This window comes from Rattus norvegicus, chromosome 15, assembly GCF_021556685.1.
Source record: "Rattus norvegicus strain SHRSP/BbbUtx chromosome 15, alternate assembly SHRSP_T2T, whole genome shotgun sequence".
Taxonomy (NCBI): Eukaryota; Metazoa; Chordata; class Mammalia; order Rodentia; family Muridae; genus Rattus; species Rattus norvegicus.
This window is the reverse complement of record NC_141548.1, coordinates 14,476,696-14,497,500: the sequence shown is the minus strand read 5'-3', so window position 1 is coordinate 14,497,500 and position 20,805 is coordinate 14,476,696. Positions and strand designations below refer to the sequence as shown.

The following is a 20,805-nucleotide window of genomic DNA, read 5'->3' as shown; positions in this document are numbered from 1 at the left end:
AACTGTGGCTGGTCAAGATGCTATCAGCATCTACTTGTGTTTCACTTAAGGCTGAAGAAATAAACAAGACTGCATCGGACTCTTCTCCTTTGCTTTGCTTTGTGTTCTGTTCCAGTCCGCTCTGTTCCTTTTTGTTTGAGACACGGTTTCCCGTGTATCCCTGTCTGTCCTGGAACTTGATCTTGTAGACCAGACTGACCTGGAACTCAGGGATCTGCCTGTCTCTGCCTCCTGAATGCTGGGCTCAAAGGCATGCTCCACCATTGCAGGCTGTGTCAGACTTTCTAAGAGTGGTATGTTCCATTAATTCTGCTAGGGTTTGAAACAAATGAGCAAGTGAATTAAACAAGAAATCTGCAGTTGAAAACTGTCCTAGTGGTAACAAACAGCACATAATTTGTTTAAACAAATGAAGAGAAGTAAGACTTCTGTGTTGCAGCACAGTGGAAGTAGAAATAACAGATCAGCAGCATAAGGTTCCCTTCCTTCCTTCCTCAATGCTTCTCACAAGTCTCTTGCTTCTCTTCTAGACCACACAGACTTCTGTGCCTGAGTGTGGACTACAGAACATACTCTAAGCAAAACTGGATGGTAATACTGAGAGGAGTAACATTAAAGCTAAAGTTATGTTTTAGGGACCTCGTGTGACCTACTTATTTACAGCAGTCCCCTCCCCCCCTCCAACACACACAACACACGTCTGTCGGCCCAAGTGCTGTCAGCTCTGAGGCAGAGCGTTTATGAGGTGAATGGAGGAATGTAAAGAATGAATGATTTGTTTCCAGAAGCATCAAAGGAACATTAAATTGACATGTGTGTGAGTATAGCAGTCTTTCGGTTTCAGGGCTTTAATTTTTACTTTTATTATGACTTTTCTCTTCCAATAAAGCTGCCTCTGGGGAGAAGTAGGTCACTTGAGTATGATGGGGAACCAGGTGTCTGTGCCCAGTCCTCAGGGCTCACAGATCATAGTCTAATTCCTGGTTCACTTTGAATTATTGACACTCAACACACATATCTTTTACTTGTTTACATATGGAAGACGTAGTTTTAGGACATGACTTATAAAGCATTTGTCTAAAGCTAAAGAAGAATCTTTAATACTATGGCTTCCTTGGTTTCTTCTGGGGTATGCCATGGTCCCTAGAACTTACATGCTAAGTATATGCACCTCATTCTCAGTCCTGGCATCCTTCCAGGCTTTTTTCCCTCAGAAACTGGTCCCACTCATCCATCCTGTTCTACAGGAAGGTAAACAAGGCATTCTATGATGCTTCATCACTCTTGTATCCAGGCCATGATCAAGTCATGGCAACAATTTCTCCTTAATGTCCCTGAATCCTTTCTATAGCTGCCGTCCCACTTCCAAGCTACCTGTTGCTCCCCAGGTTCTGCTTCAGAGCCTTCCCGTGAGTAGCCTTCCTATTGCCGAATTGCACAGTAAACACCTTCCTCATATGCTTTCTCAGCAGTATTGAAAATGACAGATACTGTGACGAAATTATCCACTCTTAAATGTATCCATCGAGTGTTTGTGACTGGTAGAGGAGGAACCTTTGCAAATATGTTTCTGTAAAAGCAATAATACTTACAATATTAGTCGAAATCAACTTTTCAGAAGTCTAAGAATGAGCCAAAGGCTTGCAAAATCTAATAAATATATTTGAGGAAACAAATGTGTACTGAAAAACCTGGCCAAATCTGAATACAGAACACTATTCTATTTGGACTCAGCTTCGGCCTGTCTCCACATAATGTTAAAAACCACCAGCTTTGCTGACGGAATAGTGACAGAAACCAGAGTCGACAGTGGTCCTGCAGAACCCCAGAACTATTTCCTAGAGTTGCCAATCAGGACTATCTGGTCACTCCCCAGAATTTTTAATCCTCTTTGTTTAATTTTTGTTTTTATTTGGCCTAGCTCAGAATTTATTCTGTGCTCTGTACGGATGGCATATGTTTAGAGAAAAACAACAAAACAAAACAAAACAAAACCCAACCAACTATTATTTGCCATTACAGTTGGCCTGAGCTGGTAATACCAGTTGTAGCTATCAATGTAAATGAAAAAAATTAATAGGAAACAAACATTAAGACATTGAGTGTCACCTGGGCTTCAGAGAGCACCCATACTTTTTTTTAAAGAATCTTTAGCACCTTCGGTGCCCGTGTGGCTGTAAACATGCCTGGGAAAGAACCATGGAAACACTCTGCTGTGTTTGTGTCTCACCTTGAGGGCTACACAAGATGAAGGTGAAGGTCGAGGAGACAGCGTAGACTACCTGCTCCTTAGGAAAGGCGAAGAGACTCATTGGTTCAAAACTTTTAAAGAAACTTCCTTTGGTTGGCCTTTTTGGTCAGAATTATGCTTATGCAAAGGCTGCATTCTAACCCAGGCATGACTTATAATCGTCTCGAGGGGGAAGCAGGATTTTCAGGCCAGCTAGGGCTGCATACTGAAATGTTTCAAAATAAAAGGGGCTGGTGAGGTGGCTGAGCAGGTCAAGGCAGTTACCACACAAGCTTGGTGGTCATCAGTTCTGGGAACCCACGTGATAGAAGGACGAGAGAAGTGGGCACTACATACTGTTCTCTGAACTCCACACAGACAGTCCAGGCACAGTCCCGACACACACACACACACACACACACACACACACACACACACACACACACACGATAGTAAATACACTACTCACAGTGCAGCTCAGCATGAAATAATAGACGGAAGTGTAGAAGGCCACCTACCTGTCTCACCAGGACTGGGAGAGCAGTCTGCAGCCTGTCACCATGCTGCTCTCAGACAGGCCAGCTTGCAGGAACAGATCTGAGATAGCAAAAATGTGACAGCACAGTGGGTTGAGATCTCTTGTTTTGTTTAGTTTTTTTTTTTTTTTTTTAAATTTTAGAGTATCAAATTGCTTCCTTTTCTGAGAGAAATCTTTAAGGAATTCTTTTGTAAGCCCCTCATTTTCCTGTGCCCTAGTATTAAATGACACTATTTTTTTCCAATTCCATGCAGGAGAGACAAACTTGGTATTGGCTTTTCTGTACCTGGCTTACTTAATTTATTACAATATCCTCCAGTTCTCACAAAAGACAGAATTTTGTTCTTGTAAAAGATGACTGATATCTTCTCTGGCTGTCCTGGAACTAGCTCTGTGTAGACCAGGCTAGCCCTGATCTCATAGAGATCTGGCTGTCTCTGCTTTTTGAGTGTTGGGTGTAAAAGCACAAGTTATCACTGCCCAGCTGTTATGCAACATTTTCTTGTCCAGTCTTACACAACTACCTTGGTTGAGTCTAGGTCTCTGCCGTTGTGAACAGTACTGTGATGGGGTGGAGTGATCGTGGTGGAGCCCAGGTGCCCTTCACGTCACTGTCCTGCCCTTCCGGTGTACACCAGCAGTGAAGTAGCTAGACCATTCTGTGCAGGGACTTCATGTGTCAGACGCTTTGAAGGGCAGACGTGGAACGCTTTCTTCATGGATTGTCTGCTTCATTTGGAAAGCATAGATTTTTTTTTGTTTAAACTTTTTTCATTGTTTTCTTTTATATATAAAATTTTATTTTTATTGGATATTTTATGTATTTACATTTCAAATGTTATCTCCTCCCCCCCTTTTTCATACCCCTCCCTCTGCTTCTCTGAGGATGCTCCCCTCCCACCACCCACTCCCTCCCACTCCCTCCCACCTCACCACCTGGCTTTCTTCTACACTGGGGAAAGGAGCCTTCACGGGACCAAGGGCTTCTCCTGTTGATGCCAGACAATGCCATCCTCTTCTACATATGTGGCTGGACCCAAGAATTCCTCCATGTGCACTCTTTGGTTGGTGGTTTAGTCCCTGGGAACTCTCGGTGTCTGGCTGGTCGATATTGTTGTTCTTCCTATGGGGTTGCAAACCCCTTCAGCTCCTTCAGTCTTTTCTCTAACTCCTCCATTGGGGTCCCCTTGTTCAGTCCAATAGTTAGCTGCAACCATCCTCATCTGTATCAGTAGGGCTCTGGCAGAGCCTCTCAGGAAACATTCATATCAGGCTCCTGTCAGCAAGCACTTATTGGCATCAGCAATAGTGACTGGGTTTGGTGACTGCATGGATCCCCAGGTGGGGCAGTCTCTGAATGACCTTTTCTTCACTCCACTTTGTCCCTGTATTTACTCCCATGAGTATTTTATTCTCCCTTCTAATGAATTGAAACATCCACACATTGGTCTTCCTTCTTGAGCTTCATATGATCTGTGAATTGTTCCTTGGGTATTAGCTTTTGGGCTAATATCCACTTACCAGTAAGTGCATATCATGTGTATTCTTTTGTGACTGGGTTACCTCACTCAGGATGGTATTTTTAGTTCTATCCATTTGCCTAAGAATTTCATGTAGTCATTGTTTTTGATAGCTGAGTAGTACTCCATTGTGTAAATGAACCACATTTTTTGTTTCCATTCCTCTGTTGAAGGACATCTGGGTTCTTACCAGCCTCTGGTTATTATAAATAAGGCTGCTATGAACATAGTAGAGCATGTGTCCTTGTTATATATTGAAGCATGTTTTGGGTATATGCCCAGGAGTGTATAGCTGGATCCTCAGGTACTGCTATGTCAAATTTTCTGAGGAACGCTAAACTGTGTTGTACCAGCTTGCAATCCTACCAACAATGGAGGAGTGTTCCTCTTTCTCCACATCCTCGCCAGCATTTGCTGTCACCTGAGTTTTTGATCTTAGCCATTCTGACTGGTGTGAGGTGGACTCCCAGAGTTGTTTTGATTTGCATTTCCCTGATGACTAAGGATGTTGAACATTTCTTTAGCTGCTTCTCAGCCATTCGATATTCCTCAGTTGAGAATTCTTTTAGTTCTGTACCCCATTTTTAAAAATGGTTATTTGATTCTCTGGAGTCTAACTTCTTGAGTTCCTTTTCTATATTAGATATTAGCCCTCTATTGGATGTAGGATTGGTAAAGACCTTTTCCCAATCTGTTGGTTGCCATTTTGTCCTAACCACAGTGTCCTTTGCCTTACAGAAGCTTTGCAGTTTTATGAGGTCCCATTTGTCGATTCTTGATCTTAGGGCGTAAGCCATTGGTGTTCTGTTCGGGAAATTTTCCACTGTGTCCATGTGTTCAAGGCTCTTCCCTACTTTCTCTTCTGTTTGTTTCAGTGTATCTGGTTTTACATGGAAGTCTTTGATCCATTTAGACTTGGGCTTTGTACAAGGAGATAAGAATGGGTCAATTTGCATTCTTCTACATGCTGACCTCCAGTTGAACTAGCACCATTTGTTGAAAATGCTGTCTCTTTCCCACTAGATGGTCTTAGCTCCTTTGTCAAAGATCAAGTGAGCATAGGTGTGTGGATCCATTTTTGGTCTTCAGTTTTATTCCATTGATCTACCTGCCTGTCTCTGTACCAATCCCATGCAGTTTTAAATCACGATCGCTGTGTAATACAGCTTGAGGTCAGGGATGGTGATTCCCCAGAAGAACTTTTATTGTTGAGGATAGTTTTCCCTATCTTGGGTTTTTTGTTATTCCAAATGAATTTGCAAATTGTTGGAAAGCACAGACATTTACATTATGATTCATAACAATAAGAAACACCTAGGAAGTAGCAACAAAAATAATTTATGTCTGGGGATTGCCACAGCTTGAGGAGCTGTATTAGTGGGTGGCAGAATTAAGAAAATTGAGAACCTTTGATGTAGTGGTTCTGTTTTCAGATTTTTAAGGATCTTCCATTCTGTAATTTTTGTAATGGCTGTGCCAATTTACATCCCTACCCAGTGTATAATAGTTGATCTCCCTCTGTATTTTTCTTGAATTTTTGTTCTTGTTGTTTCAGTTTTTAGTGTGGCCATTGCATTTAGAGTGAAGTATACTGGGCTTACACTTTCATTTATCTGATGAGTAGGTAATGTTCACTGCTCATATATTGTGTGGGGGCTGTTGACTTTTCTACTTTTGAGAAATGCCAGTTCTTTGGCCTACTTCTTAATTGGAGACATAAAGTAAGAAATAGCAAAATTTTAAAGTGTGTGGAAGCTGATGAATACACTTTTAAGTAAGTGGTGGGTCAGACAAGCAATTATGAGAAATTAGAAAATATTTTGAGAGTGATGAAATTTAAATACAGAAAACAAAATATAGCTAAAATAGTGCTTGCTCAAGGGGAAATTTCATAGAAGTGTATGCAACTTTATTAAACAAGGAAGCTGAGGTCAATAACAACATTTTGCCACTAAATCCAGAGCAAACAAAGAAAAAAGTGTGTCGATTAGAGTGTAAGTAGATGAGCGAGAATAGAAAAACAGTGGGAAATGAGTGAAGCCAAAGTGGTGCTTAGTCAATATCCGTGAAGGGGCGAGGCTTTGGCTGGGTCTGGTGTGCTGTTTACGGAGTCAGAAATGGAAGTGCCGCTGTTGCTGCCTCTTGACAGAGATGAACAGGTTCTCTCCAGACACTCGATAAACAGAAGAAATTACATAGAAAGAAAGACTACCACACTTCCTGCAGTGACCGAAAACAGTGCAAAAGTGAGGAGAGCAAGCGCAGTCTCGCTTAATGATGTCATCAGGAGCCCGGCCTGGACAGCTCTCCTCTTTAAAATTGACAGAGTCAACGTCAGTGAAAAGGGCAAGAAGAGATAGCACCTGCAGTCGACTCTGAAGCCAGTTATCTTGGTCACAAAACCAGAGAGACGGGAGAAAGCTGAAAGCTGTGGGCTGGTGTCTCTTTAGAACACCAGCGCAAAAATCTTTAGCAGTACACTAGCAGACTTAATGATATAAACAGGACTGACCTAACTCTGAAGGCCTTGAGATCAGAGATGTACACATGGTGGACTGATAAAAGTTATTTCTGCTTACTGTGGATATAATTTTTTGTTGCATTGTAAGATTAAGTTAGGCATGGTGGGTTACAGGTCTGAAATCACAGAACTAAGGAGCAAGGAGCCGGATGGTTAGGAGTCGAGGGTAGCCTGGGCTATTGACCTCAAAAACGAATACTGCAGAAGGGAAGGAAACCAATCAATACCGTAAGTTTAGGTTGCTCATTGGAAACTTCCTTGTTTTCTACATTAAGGCATGCGAGTTCTGTCCATGAATTAAATGCTGTATTTTATCTACATCAATTTCAGATTTTTTGGTTTGTGTTAATTTCTCATGACTTTCTGTTTGATTAATGGGTTACTTGAAGTGTCTCATAGGTTTTAAAAGTTCATAGATGTTCCTGTTGGCTTTCTGTTTTTGATTTCTAGTTTAATTCTGTTGTATCCAGAGAATAAGCACAGATAGTTTAGTACTCTAAAGTACGTGGTGTATAGAAGGTCAGCTGTAGCAGATGAATACCCATTTCTACCTCATAGTGTCTACTCTTCTTAACTGTATGAGAGGCCTCTGTGTTCTGTGTCCCATATACCAGAGCCTTGGAAGATGTGGTTGGTGTTGTAGGAAACTGGAGGAGTGCTAGATTGTAAGTAACCACAGTGACGTAATGATGACAGTAGAGGCCTTTTTTTTTATTGAGCCCTGGCGTATTCACTACTAGCTGCTTAGACAGGTGAACATTGTGAATTACTTGGTTTGATGCAGCAGCCGACTAGGATAGCTACCATTATTGTCGTGACTCATCCAAATGCTTGATGTGAAAGTTGGGCGGCTGATTCTTAGAGCCCATGTTCTCTGAGTTCAACATCATCTAGTCTTAATGACTATGACATGAAGAAGTATAAACATTAGAGTTCCTTCCTGCCTTCTATTGCGAGTTAATGTTTGAAAGAAGAAAACAGCTAATTGTGAGTATGGTGAAAGCTTAAGCTCTTTGGAGAGCTTCACACAGCCCTTGGGTTATTTGGAAGTATTTCCAATTTGCATGCAGCTATATGTTAGGGTAGGATCAAAATCCTATTAGTTCCTGCTCACTCCGTGGTCTGCAAGCCGCTCTCCAGGCTGTCTCCCTTTTAGCTGTCCTCTCTGCGCGTTCCCCTAGGCAGTAGTTACCACATCTGGCGCGCTTGCGCTCGCTCTCGCTCTCGCTCTCGCTCTCTCTCGCTCTCTCTCTCTCTCTCTCTCTCTCTCTCTCTCTCATTCATTCACTCCAACTGCCTCTTAGCCATTTCTTTCACACACTGTCCTCTTTAGCCCAGTAAATCAAAGTTCCAGAAACTTGTAATTTAGCAATCAGATTTACATGTTAAATACACAATCCACAATACATCCACACAACAAATTCACTGCCAATTAATAAAGATGTAAACCGCCCACCTACACAAGACAAAATGGACCCAGTCCACCTGGATCTGGGTCATCCTGCTCTGTTGTCCCCATCTTGATTTTCCTCGCTCCTCTTTCCTCTCCCCCTTTCCTAGACTTTTCCCTGCCTACCCTTCCTTCTCATCCAGTGATAGGCTACCCCTTATCCCGGACCCGCCTTGCTGCGTAATGACATCATCCTACAGCTGTAAATTTGAGAGTCCCAGGAACCTTTGAACACGGGGAATGTATAAACCAGAACGACCCAGGGAGCTTAGCTGCTGCGTGGGACTCCCAGGCTGACGTGATGAGGCTTGGAGGTAAAGCAGGAGTCAATCGCTTGGGAAGGTGAAGGGGACATCATTGAGCAGCACAGCCTCTGTGGCCACGGTCCGTCAGGCCTCCTCCTGCAGTGGGAGGCGTCATTCCCAAGAAGTCAGATGAGTTAATGTTTGTCGTTGTACTTGGTGTGCAAGAAGCACTCTATAATCACAAACTGATTACTTTTATATTAGAGCTCACACTTTTGGTTCCAGCACGCAGACAGCGCCTTAGTGAATGAGTGATACGTATAAAATTCTTGCCATGACACCTGTCACAGAACACTTATCCATACAGACTTATACTTAAACATACTTAACTGTAATATATTTAGTGTACAGGATGGTGGCTGCAGACGGTATATTCTACTCCCAGTAAAAGTAGTAGTCAACATTGCACACGTGGACATACTCTAGGCAAGACAGTCTGGGGAACTGTGTACTGTCCATTCTCACAGTTACCCCCTTCCCACCTGTGTCTCCACACTCCTTTTATGTTGGACTCACACTTAGACCGGCTGACTTCAGAGATGAGTTCCGTGTGTAGGTGCTGAGCTCTGCCCGCCTGGAATTCGTCTTCAGTGACATTGCCCAGTGAGTGATGGGGAGACCTGTCTGAAAAAGTAGGGGCTTACTTCAAGTGGAGGGAAGGGAAGGGTTGTCTAGAGATGTACAAACTGAGGCCCAAAGCTACCTACACAAAGCTTTCTATTTGCAGAGAACCAAATTAGTGAAGGGTCTGAGTGGGTCTAGGAGCTTCAGAACACCAGAGCGCTGAAGTGGGGGTAGAGGGGAAAGGGAGTGCAGACAGACACGTGAGGAAGGTGCCAGCCATGTCTTAAGGCTGCAGGCATTACACGGCTTTCCAAACCCTGTTTTTCATACTGTTTGCAGCCCAGTAGGAGGTTTAATTGGGCCAAGGGCTATTTATGATCTTAGGTCTCATTCTCATTTCTGGAGGATCTGGGGGTGGGGGAGGGGGCAGGAGAAGAATGGGCCCAGGTCAGCACAGCCCCTTTCAGCACAGAGACCAAGAACAGTAGTGAAGAAGATGAAAAACGCTGCAGTCTTCTAAGCATGTGCTGTGAGGCAGGCACTGTCCCACGTGCTCTAGTCTCATGCTTTTGTATAAGTACAGAGTAGGAAGTCACAGACTGTGATTTGAACATGTCTGACTTGGCTCTGGGGGTCTCATCTTACCCCTCAGTACTCTGATGTTATAACACACTTAAGTCCTCCCCGTCCTCGTTGCCCATCTCTGCATCTGCAGTAGCTGCATGAAAGTGGAAGGAGCTGAGGTACTGCCTCTGGATCACTCATCTGCCTTGGTCTCCTTACAGGTTTTTCTCACCCCCTTGCTGTCTTTCTCAGATTTCTGCATTAACATGATTTGGTGACTGCCTGCCAGCATCCGCTGGTTCTCATTCACGATCAGGTTCCTTCTCCACTATGGTTTCCCTGCTCAAAGTCTTGGATTCTCTGAATTTTAGTGAAGTCACTGGCCCTTGCAGCTGGAGCCTAGGCATGTCTCCCGTGGTGCCCCCTGCATGGCCTCCGGGCCATAAATGTGGTCAGGAATGAGAGCCGCAGGACACTCTGGGGGTCCGCTCACATTACTAAATAGCCATTGCTCTTGGGTATATCAGTGTCCCAGGAGAAATGGAGCCCTTAGATCAGACGTTTCTGCTGTGTAAGATTCCTGATGGTTTTCTAGCTTGGTACCCAGTGAGCTCCACAGAGTACTTTGCTTAATCCTCACAGTAATATGAAATCAACATTCTTTGAGGTCTGTTCTATATGTCAGGAAACTGAGGTTCATGGGGATTAACTTAAAGCTGGATTTCTGAGATGGGGGTTCTCACTGTGTTGCTCAGGTTGATCTCAAACTTGTGATCCTCCTGCCTTAGCCTAGCTGCGATTTAAAGGTTCGCAGAGGTTAAATGCTTTAACTGTGCGGTTATCTAGCCAATAGAGAAACAGTAGATATTTTAACCCAGGTGCTCTTGGCTGTAAATCTCCACTAGGTATTACTGCACTGGGTGCGCCACCAAAGAGGATTTCCCAGTGTGCAGATTTGAAAATCAGAAACTGCATTTAGGTGTGGGATTGTGTGTTCAAAAGAGGTTTACCAAACTTGAACCTTTTTCTTACTGAATGTTATACCAAAGTATAACAGGTGCTAAATAACATAAAAAGAGAATTACAACCTTCCAGCATGAGATGACATCACTGAGAATGGCTACCATTCTGATTGTTAAAATAGTTATAGCTGCTGTTAAAGAAGTCACTAGGACAGAAGGAAAAACCAGGCAAATTCTGTCTTCTAGGAGAAGGTAAGACTTACAGCTGACAGACAGCTGCCAGCTCAGGGACCAGGAAGGGGTAGACAAGTCTTCAGGGAGGAGAGGAGGCTACGATTGAGTGAAGTAAAGCAAAGGGGGGAGGGGGACAGTTGGGGTCAGGGTACCATGACAGCGGGGCTCCAGGAGCTAAGGCCTAATGAGCCAGGTAACAAGGGTCTAAAGCAAGTACAGAAAGAGTCCAAATGACAGCCATTTCACAGACCATACAGGGCAGGCAAGGCAAGTCCTTTATCAAACAGGGTTGTAGAAGTGTTTGTTTATTATAGTCTCCCATCTTAACGACCATGTGAAGGCTGTGTGGGAGATGTAAACGGCACAAGTAGAATCCTGACAGAAAGCATTAGAGCTGTTCTTTGTAAGAGAGGTGGGGGTGTTCTTATCCAAAGGTAGGACTGCAGAGAAATCAGGCAAGTTGGTGGAGTTCTGAATCCATCCGAATGGGCTGACGTTAGCCTGAATGCTGAGTTAGACCCACTCGGAAGCCTGAGTGTGTTTTCAGGTAAGGGTATAGCACAGCTGCTTTATAGATTGTTGGATCTGGAGGCAGGGGAGGGAAGAAACTCTGGCTCTCAGAACTGTCTGGGTGTCAGGGGTGTGGAGCCAACCAGATCCTGACTTTGGCCCTGGCAGTGAGAATAGCTTAGGGGAGAGGGGCTTGATTGTGGAAAGGAACTGAATATGTGAATGTAGCAAGCCTGATTTCAAATCTTGGTTCTATTGTACACTAGTGTGTGCCTTACGTCCTGTCTTCTACAGCAGTGGTATGTGACTTCTCCACACACACTGGGAAACACTGAGTGAGCACTTCAGGAGCCAAGTTCCATCTCCCTTGCCTGTATTTGCTCTGTTTATGTATCCACGGTATGGATGTTTGTGTGACTGGCACAGTGGTTGGCAGTTTTTGACAAGTGACAAGAAAGTTTCTCTTGAGCCTGAATGTTGAGATGTATGTTGCTACAGAGTACCGTCTAGTAGGGGTGGTAGACATAGAATCTAGACCAGTGGTTCTTAAGCCATGGGACATGACCCTGTCAAGGTTGTTGGGCGGTGGGGGTCACATAGCAGATATTCAATATTTGCATCCCGATTTGTACTGTAGCAAAATTGGTTATGGATAATTTTATGGTTGTAGGTCACCACAAAATGAAGAACTATATTAAAGGGTGACATGGTTACAGTGAAATTTTAGCAGAAATAACAGATTTCTCACAGAATAATCATCCTCTTCGTTTTGTTAGTTATAGAATGGTGAAGAAAACCAGGTTGAAAAGGAAGCATTATGTTCTTGATAAAGGTCATTATGTGTATGTCAGTCACTGTTACTTGCAAGGATCTACACATTTTCTGTCTTTCCTTCCTTGTCACTGTCATCATCGTTGTCATTATCGTCATTGGGCATCGTTCTCAGAGCATCATGCACTTTGGACAGGCTACTCTGTTTATTCGTTTTGCCTTGGGTTTCCGTGGGTAGGGAGTTAGCCTCTAGAAGGGTCTGAATGTATATATAGCTATATTTGATTATGTTTTTTGAGACAACATCTTGCCTTACAACTCATCCTCCTGCTTCAGCCTCCCACATACTGGCATTCCAACACTTGTTGCTATGTCTGGCTAAAGCCCATATATTATAGAATGCTGCCTGATACTGAGTACAGTAAGAAATAGCACACACAGCTCAGCACAGGTTAAAAGGGAGTTACAGCCATTTTTAAATAGTATTTAACTTTTGTTTTCATGAATGAAATCATTAATTTGGTATTTAAGGATAGTTTATACCACTTATATGTGAGTAAGAATTTTTCTTATCCATAAATACGCATATTAGGCTATTCAGCACAGGGATGTATTAGAACTTGCCTGTCAGACAATAGCCTTAGAGAAGTAGCATATTCCATGTGCCTCATCCCATGGAATATAACTTTACCCTACTCTAATGTGCGCTATGTTTAACCTAAAGCAGGCAAGCTTTTAGAGAGATAGTACCTTGTTTGATTCTTGCTTTCCACTTAGTTAGGCATAGTCATGGAAACCGTAGTGTGCTGCATGCACTTTGTTACAATGTCTGTTCAGCTTGTGTCATCAAAAGGTATTTATCCCTGATAGTCCAGACCATTGACTTTAGAATCTCGATGGAATGCTCAGAAACCGTTCTCTGGTCTTACATTCAAGCCAGTGTAGGCATCAGTACTGATCCCAGCTTCTGGCTCCAGCTCAGTGTCGTCTTTGGGGGAGTGGTGACATAATGGACCTGTGTCAGCTGCTGTCAGCGTGGTGAGAAAACAGGACAGAGAGCTACTCATCCCGGAATCACCATGTCCTTCGTGCACTTCAGGTTTATAGCGATTTGTCTGCAATTTACTGTAATAGACACTCTCGAGAACATGCTAAAGATAGCCATTTGTAAGTATTAGGTTGCCAACTTGATAGTTTAGATATCATTTTCTGACATCTCCTTTGGTATTTTCTTCTTTTAAAACCAGTACAGCTATGTGGGGAATGTGAAATTAAATCTATAGGAAAGAGAAGAGGCCAATTATCCCATTTGCTTTTTATTAATTACTTATTTTGTGAGGTTCGAGATTGGACCCAGGGCCTTACTCAGGCTAGACAAGTGTTCTCCCAGTGAGCTATACCCACAGACACCTTTCTGTTTTGCCTCCCCTTAGTCTGATCTGCTAAAAGATTTGCTAAGTTAAAAAAAAATGCTATGTATCCACGCATTGAAAATACTCTTTACGTGTAGTATATTGTACTTGCTTAAAATTGTTAATTTTGAAATATTTTAAAAGTTTGGATTCTGGATCTAAACTCTGAGCTGATTCACAGTTTGTTGTTAACAATATCTAATGGTCGGACCCATAAATGAAAAAAATAAACATAAATTTAAAAATTTAGCCATATTACAAGGAATTAAATTACTTTGAATTATTATGTATATGTTCATAGTTTGGTTTTAACTGTTCTATTTAAAAGCAAGATAACAGTTGTTTTCTCCTTATTCTGAGGATCAAATTATAATTAATGTGTGAACTTCCGTATTTGTGTTCAAGTCTGGTGGCACCAGTACATAAAACGTTATTGGCCTAAAAAACAAGTAGAAAACAGTTTTCTTTGTATGGCATGGATGGTGGTGAAGCCAGATTCACTCCTTGGTGATATCTTTGCACCTTTCTTATCTGGTCCACAGGACTTGGGACCAGCTGACTGGAATAGAATGCATATTTAAGCAAATGAAAATATTGAATACTATAGCTTTGTGAATTAAACATTTCAGATCCTTGCAGATTGTTCCTCAGTCGAAGCAGAGCTCACCTTTAATCATTTACTGTGTTAATGTGTTCATTGTTGACACTTTAATGGCTCTGTTATGCCTCATTCTAACGGTGCATTTTATTTCAACCTTCTGTAAGGCCATTAGCCTGGTTTGATTTCTCTTTGAGCTGGGCTGGAAATTGAGCTGTCCATGTGCTGTGTGTGCTATGGTAAGGCATTCCTCTGGAAAGTAGCACTCCTCCAGAAGCCTCCCTTCAGTCCCGACAAGTAACTGATGGGTAACAGAGTGATGATGTTTCTTTGTTGCAGATATGCCGATCTTTGGTCTCTGTCCCGCACATGATGATTTCTACCTGGTGGTGTGTAACGACTGCAACCAAGTTGTCAAACCACAGGCATTTCAGTCTCACTGTGGTAAGTGCTGCGCCAGGAGAGTCATCGGGAGGGAGGAGAAAGCACCGGGAGGCTATCACTTTCCTACAGCATCTTTCGCTGCAGGACATAGTCTTTTTATTCTGCAGAAGGGTGGAAGAGCTATCATGTTGGGTGTTTTTTAGTTTCTGTTTGTGATTTACATTTTTGGTTTTTCCTGAAATCTGAAGAGAAAGTTATCTTGTGAAACTCAACATCATTATTGTTACAGATGTCCTGAGACACAGTCTCCCTGTGTAGCTGTGTTTGTTCTGGAACTCAGGATATAGACCAGGCTACCCTGGAACTTACAACGATCTGCCTGCCTCTGCCTCTCAAGGGCTGGGATTAAGGTGTGAGGCATCATTTAGAACACTGTCATTGGAAAAGAAAGTCAGTCAGTCGCCCAGTATTTTGAACTCAGGCTTTTGAAGCTTAGACTAGATTGGACTTTAATTTAAACCTGTAAGAACCACTGGTTCTTTTTTTTCCCATTGAGCAAGTGACCCATCCTTAGTTTGCTTTTCACGATACAGGGAGCAGTGGCAACTTTGGTGCTCCTTCTAGGACTAATAGAATTCATGTGTAAAGACCCCAGTAGTGCTTAGCACACCTTAGATCTGAGGACCTTAGTAGGGTGACACCAGAGGTCATAAGGAGGAGCTCTGGTTGCCCAGCAGCGAGTAATTGAGAGCCTGCTTAGAGAAAGCAGCCTTCACACGAGGGTTTGGAACGTAAAATTGCTTGCTCTCTGTGTATAGGTTCAGTTTTTCTCTTTTGACACCTATTTTGGAATTTCCAAAAAATGACCTTTTACTCCCTGATATTGGAAGTGTTTTGATGAGAATACACATGCAACTGCACAGCTTATGTACCAAAGAACTGCTTGGCAGGGTCCAGGCTAGTTTCAGAGTGACATTACTAAGCTCACAGCCAACAGCATCCAGGCTCTCTGGAATGTGCTAGATAGCTCTCATTGGCCAGAGCTGAGGCACCCATTTGTGGCTGAGCCCTGTACAAAAGCAGCCTGGCAGTAACTCACAGGCCTTCACTGTGTGATAGTGAAGACCTGTTGTAGACACTTACAACCAGAATAGGACATAGTGATGCTGCTGGGGACCAACTCACAGACTGGATCAGACAGTCACATAGAGAAGCCTTAAATGTGCCGCATCTTGCAGGGACCCTTGGACCTGGTCTTCCTGAACTGCTTGACCTAGTGATGACAGCACATCACACAATCCTGATTTCCTCTTTCATAGTCTAGGGATGCAGGATCAGTGTGAGGAACCCCTAGAAAGAGCACCAAGGAAAGGTATAAGTATTTTTAAAAACACTATTTTAGTACTAAAACCATCCAAAGATTTAATCTTCCTGGGTCTTCATTTAGGACTGTCAGTAGAATGGAGAAAGTGTCTTCAAATCTAGTGTCTGCTTGCTCTGTCAGTCCTCACCCAGTGCACGGACAATCAAGGCCTGAGCACAGAGCTGAGATCCCTCTAGTGGTGAGGGAAATATTATAGATTACAGGAGGAGTCCTTGTAGAAGACAAATGTCCTAGAGGCCTCACTGAAGAGAGTGTTGATAGAATTAGGAAGGGGATTGGAACTGGAGACAGATCAGCCAGCCTGCAGCATGATGAAATGGAGGGGGCTGCCTTTCTGTTTGCCTGGGCAGGAGCTGTGCCCAGGGCGGAGGAAAGCCTCCTCTGTGCTACCTCTGCTCCTGCCCTGTCACTTTTCTTGTGTGTACAGGAATTGTGAAAGGAAACTACATTTGGAAAACAATCTTCCTCCCTTCTCCTCTTCCTTTCTGATGAAATCCTAGGAGGACAGTGTCTACAATCCCTTTCCATAGTTAGTAATGATAGAAATTATTTTCAATCAGAGTCTTGTCAAGTAGCCATTGTTGTGTGTTCACTGCAGTACAGATGCTCCCTAACTTACAGTGGGATTTCATACTGATAAACTATTGTAAGTTGAAAATGCGTTTAAATCCTTATAACTTAGCAAACCTAGTTTAGCAACACTCACCGAGAACAGCTTTCCTGTGAGGCTCGCTGGCTGGGCTGCTGGGCTGCTGCATTTCACTCCACATCAGGATCTCGCCTGGAAAGGGGGCAGAATTCAGAACCCTCAGTTCTGCTGAATGTGTATGGCTCTGACATCGTCGTGTGGTCAGGGAAGCCATTGGAATGGTCTCCTTTTGTCCCGACTGTAGGAAAACAGCTGCAGCATGAGTGGTCTTCAATCTTCAGGCCCTCCTTGCTTTCAGTTATGGAATCTTGCACTTAAGGCTCCTTGACTGTGTTGGGTTTGGATTCCTGTAGGTTTCAGCATTGGTAGTCAGGGCTCATCTTAGAAAAAGTCACACCTGCCAATGGAGTGAGTGTATCTTTAATAAAAATGTGTTCCCAATTTTCTGTGAATCCTTGTGTTGCTGACATTGACCTGTGACTTTTAGGAACAAATGTGCAGTTGCTGTAAAAGCCTACTGGTTCATTTAAAATGACCAAAGTTAGGACAAGAAAGGACACTACAGAGGCTGCTTATAACTTTCTTAACAATTGGTGGTATAGGTTTTAAGGAAATTGGTGAACAGGTAACAGCACTGTTGCCCTGAGAAATGGCCATGTAATTCTTGCTAGCCTTTGAAGGAAATAGCCACAAGCAAGGATTTCCACTTGGCTAGTGGTGGTGACAGCTGAATGTCCCTGTAATGTTCCCAGGCTTCATATCTGACTGCATTCTTAAAACTTGTTTTCTTTCTTGCAACTGAGTAGGAAGTAATATTTTGAAATACTCCAACATCTCTCATATATATTTTGTTACTCAGTGTTTTTAAGCACAGGATGTTTCTTATGGTTAATATCAGATTTTAAGAATATTATTTGTGTCAGTGGATTAACAAAACCCGTCCTGCAGGGAGGTCTCTAATAGAGCTTCCCAATTCCCACTTCCCACTCCCCACCTGAGAATCTCGTCAAAACCCAGACCAGCAGTGTAAAACTCCCGTGGCTGGTTGTGACTGGCAAGTTGGCCAGTGCTCCATGCTAACACACAAGCTGTCCACTGTGGGGCTATTAAAGGTGCTCACAGAGCTACTCAGAGCTGTTAACTCCCAACAGTGATGAGGCAAAGGGGCTGTGTTTTAAACATCTCTCTTAATGTCTTTGTACCATGTGCTGGTGATGTCACGTTGTTGCTGCTGTAAATCTGAAAGAGGACTAAGGACAACTTTCTCTAGGGCCCAAAGTTCTACTCTTTTGAAGTGGGGCTCTTACTGAGTTGGTGATGGATCTGTTGGCCTTCTACTACTGAATAAAGTTGGTGTCTTAACTACCTGTCTTTTCTCTGGGTCTGCACAGGCAGATCCATGAGATGGATGCTTATGGATGCCTTGTAGCCTGCTTGTGGGGTTGTCTGCCTGCCTCCGAGTGACTGGCAGGGAGCCTCTAAGTAGCCCCTCTACACCTGTGTCCTGCAGACTGACGTTTTTGTTTAGGAAGAGGGCCTTGAAACACCACCACCTTTCTACACAGACAGAGGAGTGATCTTACGTAACAGAAATAGATGGGCAATATTAATTCAGCCTGGACAGGTTCCGTATTTAGAATCTCTATAATTAATTGAAACCCTGATCCAGTGTCAGCCCTTGAAGCATTTTTCCTTAGATTGGTTAGGCTGATCTACTCATTAACCTTTTGGGTCAGCTTGACTCTCTGAGGTAGGGTATGGTAATGACTTGTGACTAAGCCATTCATTCCCAATATTTAATCAGACTCTATTCACTCACTAATTTTCTTTAGACCAGTTTTTATTAGCATAAAACATTTACAAAGAAAACTCGAAGGGAAACAGGGTAGGCTAATGTTTACCATACAGGATAACAATATAATTCTTAAAGAACATTTAATTCTTTGTGAATGGTCATACCAGTTTTGGGTATGAGCCTGAGACCTGCCCCTTTCGTTTAAGAGAAACCTAGATAACTAGGAGTGACGCTGTGGTAGCAAGTATTAGCTGTGGACTTTTTGTTTGTTTGTTTGTTTTTGGATTTATTTATTATATATATGAGCACACTGTAGCTGCCTTCAGACACACCAGAAGAGGGCGTCATGTTCTCTCATGGATGGATGTGAACCACCATGTGGTTGCTGGGAATTGAACTCAGGACCTCTGGAAGAACAGTCAGTGCTCTTAACCACTGCACCTTCTCTCCAGCCCATGTTAGCTGGTTTTACCACTAAGTAAAGAAGGTTTGAAATGTTGCTTGTTTCCCTTCTAGTTTAATGTTAATAATGTTCGGAGTGAAGTATTTCAAGTTTTGGGGAACATGAGCTTAAGCTATTGAATTTAGTTCCTTTGATGATTTAGGAGTTTACCTCTTGGAAACAACAGACTCTGGAAGCAGAATTCTAGACTCTTCTGTTGCTCTCAGAAGAATTACATGCCAGTATCTTTGCTGTCAACCAGGCATTGTAAGTGGGTGCGAGTCCACTGGTCAGGCCTGTGTCAGCTCTCTGTTTACAAATGTCAGTCATAAACTAGCTGTCTCCTGGCTGTCTTCAGCAGTGTTGGTCTGATCGTTGTTGTCATCGTACATCTCTTTCCATTTTGAGTCTTCTGCTTCATGAATTGGGTGCTTTATATTTTGTGGATGCCAGCATAAATTTCATTCAACAAAATATCATTTTCATCATGTGGTGGGTAATTACTCAGGAGGAATCACTCCTGGCTTTCTTGTGCTAGTTACTTGATTTCAAAGAGTGTTAATGTAACAGTAAAATGATTTTTACTCAGCTCTGCTGAACTACACGTGTAGTAATCTCCCTGTTTTATTGTTGATAAAATTGGACAGGTAGGTGCTCGTGACCTGTAGCTGTTGTCATGGCGTTGAGTGATTTTGCATCACAAACACGGGGCTTGCTGTTTAGTAGACAAGAGTCACCCCTCTGATCTGCTCGACTTAGACTTGGGGTGTTCTAATATGTTATTTTATTTGAATATTTTGGTGACTTTTTGAATAAAGAAAAATGTTTCTTAACTGAGAAATATTTTGCCAATGAATAGTTATAGTCTGAGTCTTTTTTACTTTAAAATTTTGTTGATAACTAATATTTTTAAGATTGACGTTAATTGTAATATCTAATATCCACAAGTTACTCATTATTTTTAATAGTACTTGGTGATTTTTATACAGATTGTTTCATTTTCTGTTTTGTTCCTATTTTACAGATGAAAGTCCAAAATTAAATTTCATTTTGCACAGGTAAAATGTTCCAAGCCACCTATTTCTCTTGCATGCAGTATGGATGGATAGCGTTAAAAGGAAAACCCTAGAAGGCATAATGAACCTACATGTCTCGGACTGTTAGGATTAGTGACAGATGCTTTGTCTCCAGTCAATTTTTTTAAGTTTTCTTAAGTAGCTGGATCAGCATTGCAAACCCGTTACTTCAGAGCTTTAGTAATTGAAGATGCAGTTGATGGGAGGTAGGTGCCGGAGTGGGTAGGAGAGGCTGGACTGGATTTCTTTTCTGCCTGTGTACTTAACTCACAGCCAAAGCTAAGTTCCCTTTTTTTGTAGACGAGATCTTAAAACTCTTCAGAGAATCTTACTACAGTTAATAAATAAACTGATACAGCTGCAGAGCAGAAAAACCATGTGCCAGGTCTTTCCCCAGCAGTCGGGAGCAAGGAGCTCATCAGAACAGGCATGGCTTAGCAGGAATCATGTCAGCGTCAGATAAGAGGGTGTCCTCGTTCTAGATAATGTCATTTCACCTGTCTTCCTTAGTCATGTGATAAGCAGAGAACTTTACACTGATGTTCTTTATGGTATTTGAAAGGGACACTTTAATTTCCAGTTATACAATGTATTGATTTTTCCTCCTATCAGTACTTGCTTTTATTAGTATTTGTATCATTGGGATTTTCTTTAGAAGACATTAAATTGTCAGTGACATCATTCATGTTTTAACAAACATCCCGTGCCCACTAAATGCCAGGTATTTCTGTGTACTGTTAGCAGAGTGGTAACTCTGATATTACACAGTCTATTCTGTTTAGGGAGAATGACAACAGTAAAATGAGTGTTTGAAGACAGCTTCTATAAGGAGTTTATATTTCAACTCAGTAGTGAAAAGAGCCAGTCATTTGAAATCTGGAGCAAAAGTGTTTTGT

At 42.5% G+C, this 20,805-nt stretch overlaps 1 protein-coding gene across 7 annotated transcripts in view; it reads left to right on the top strand.

Moving 5' to 3' along the window:
* Atxn7 (ataxin 7) overlaps nucleotides 1–20,805 on the top strand; it is a 145,426-nt gene that overhangs the window by 80,399 nt on the left and 44,222 nt on the right. For all 7 annotated transcript variants that reach the window (XM_087586011.1, XM_087586010.1, XM_087586007.1 and 4 more), the window contains 1 exon segment: nucleotides 14,519–14,623. In XM_087586011.1, coding sequence (XP_087442137.1) covers nucleotides 14,519–14,623 — 105 coding nt within the window.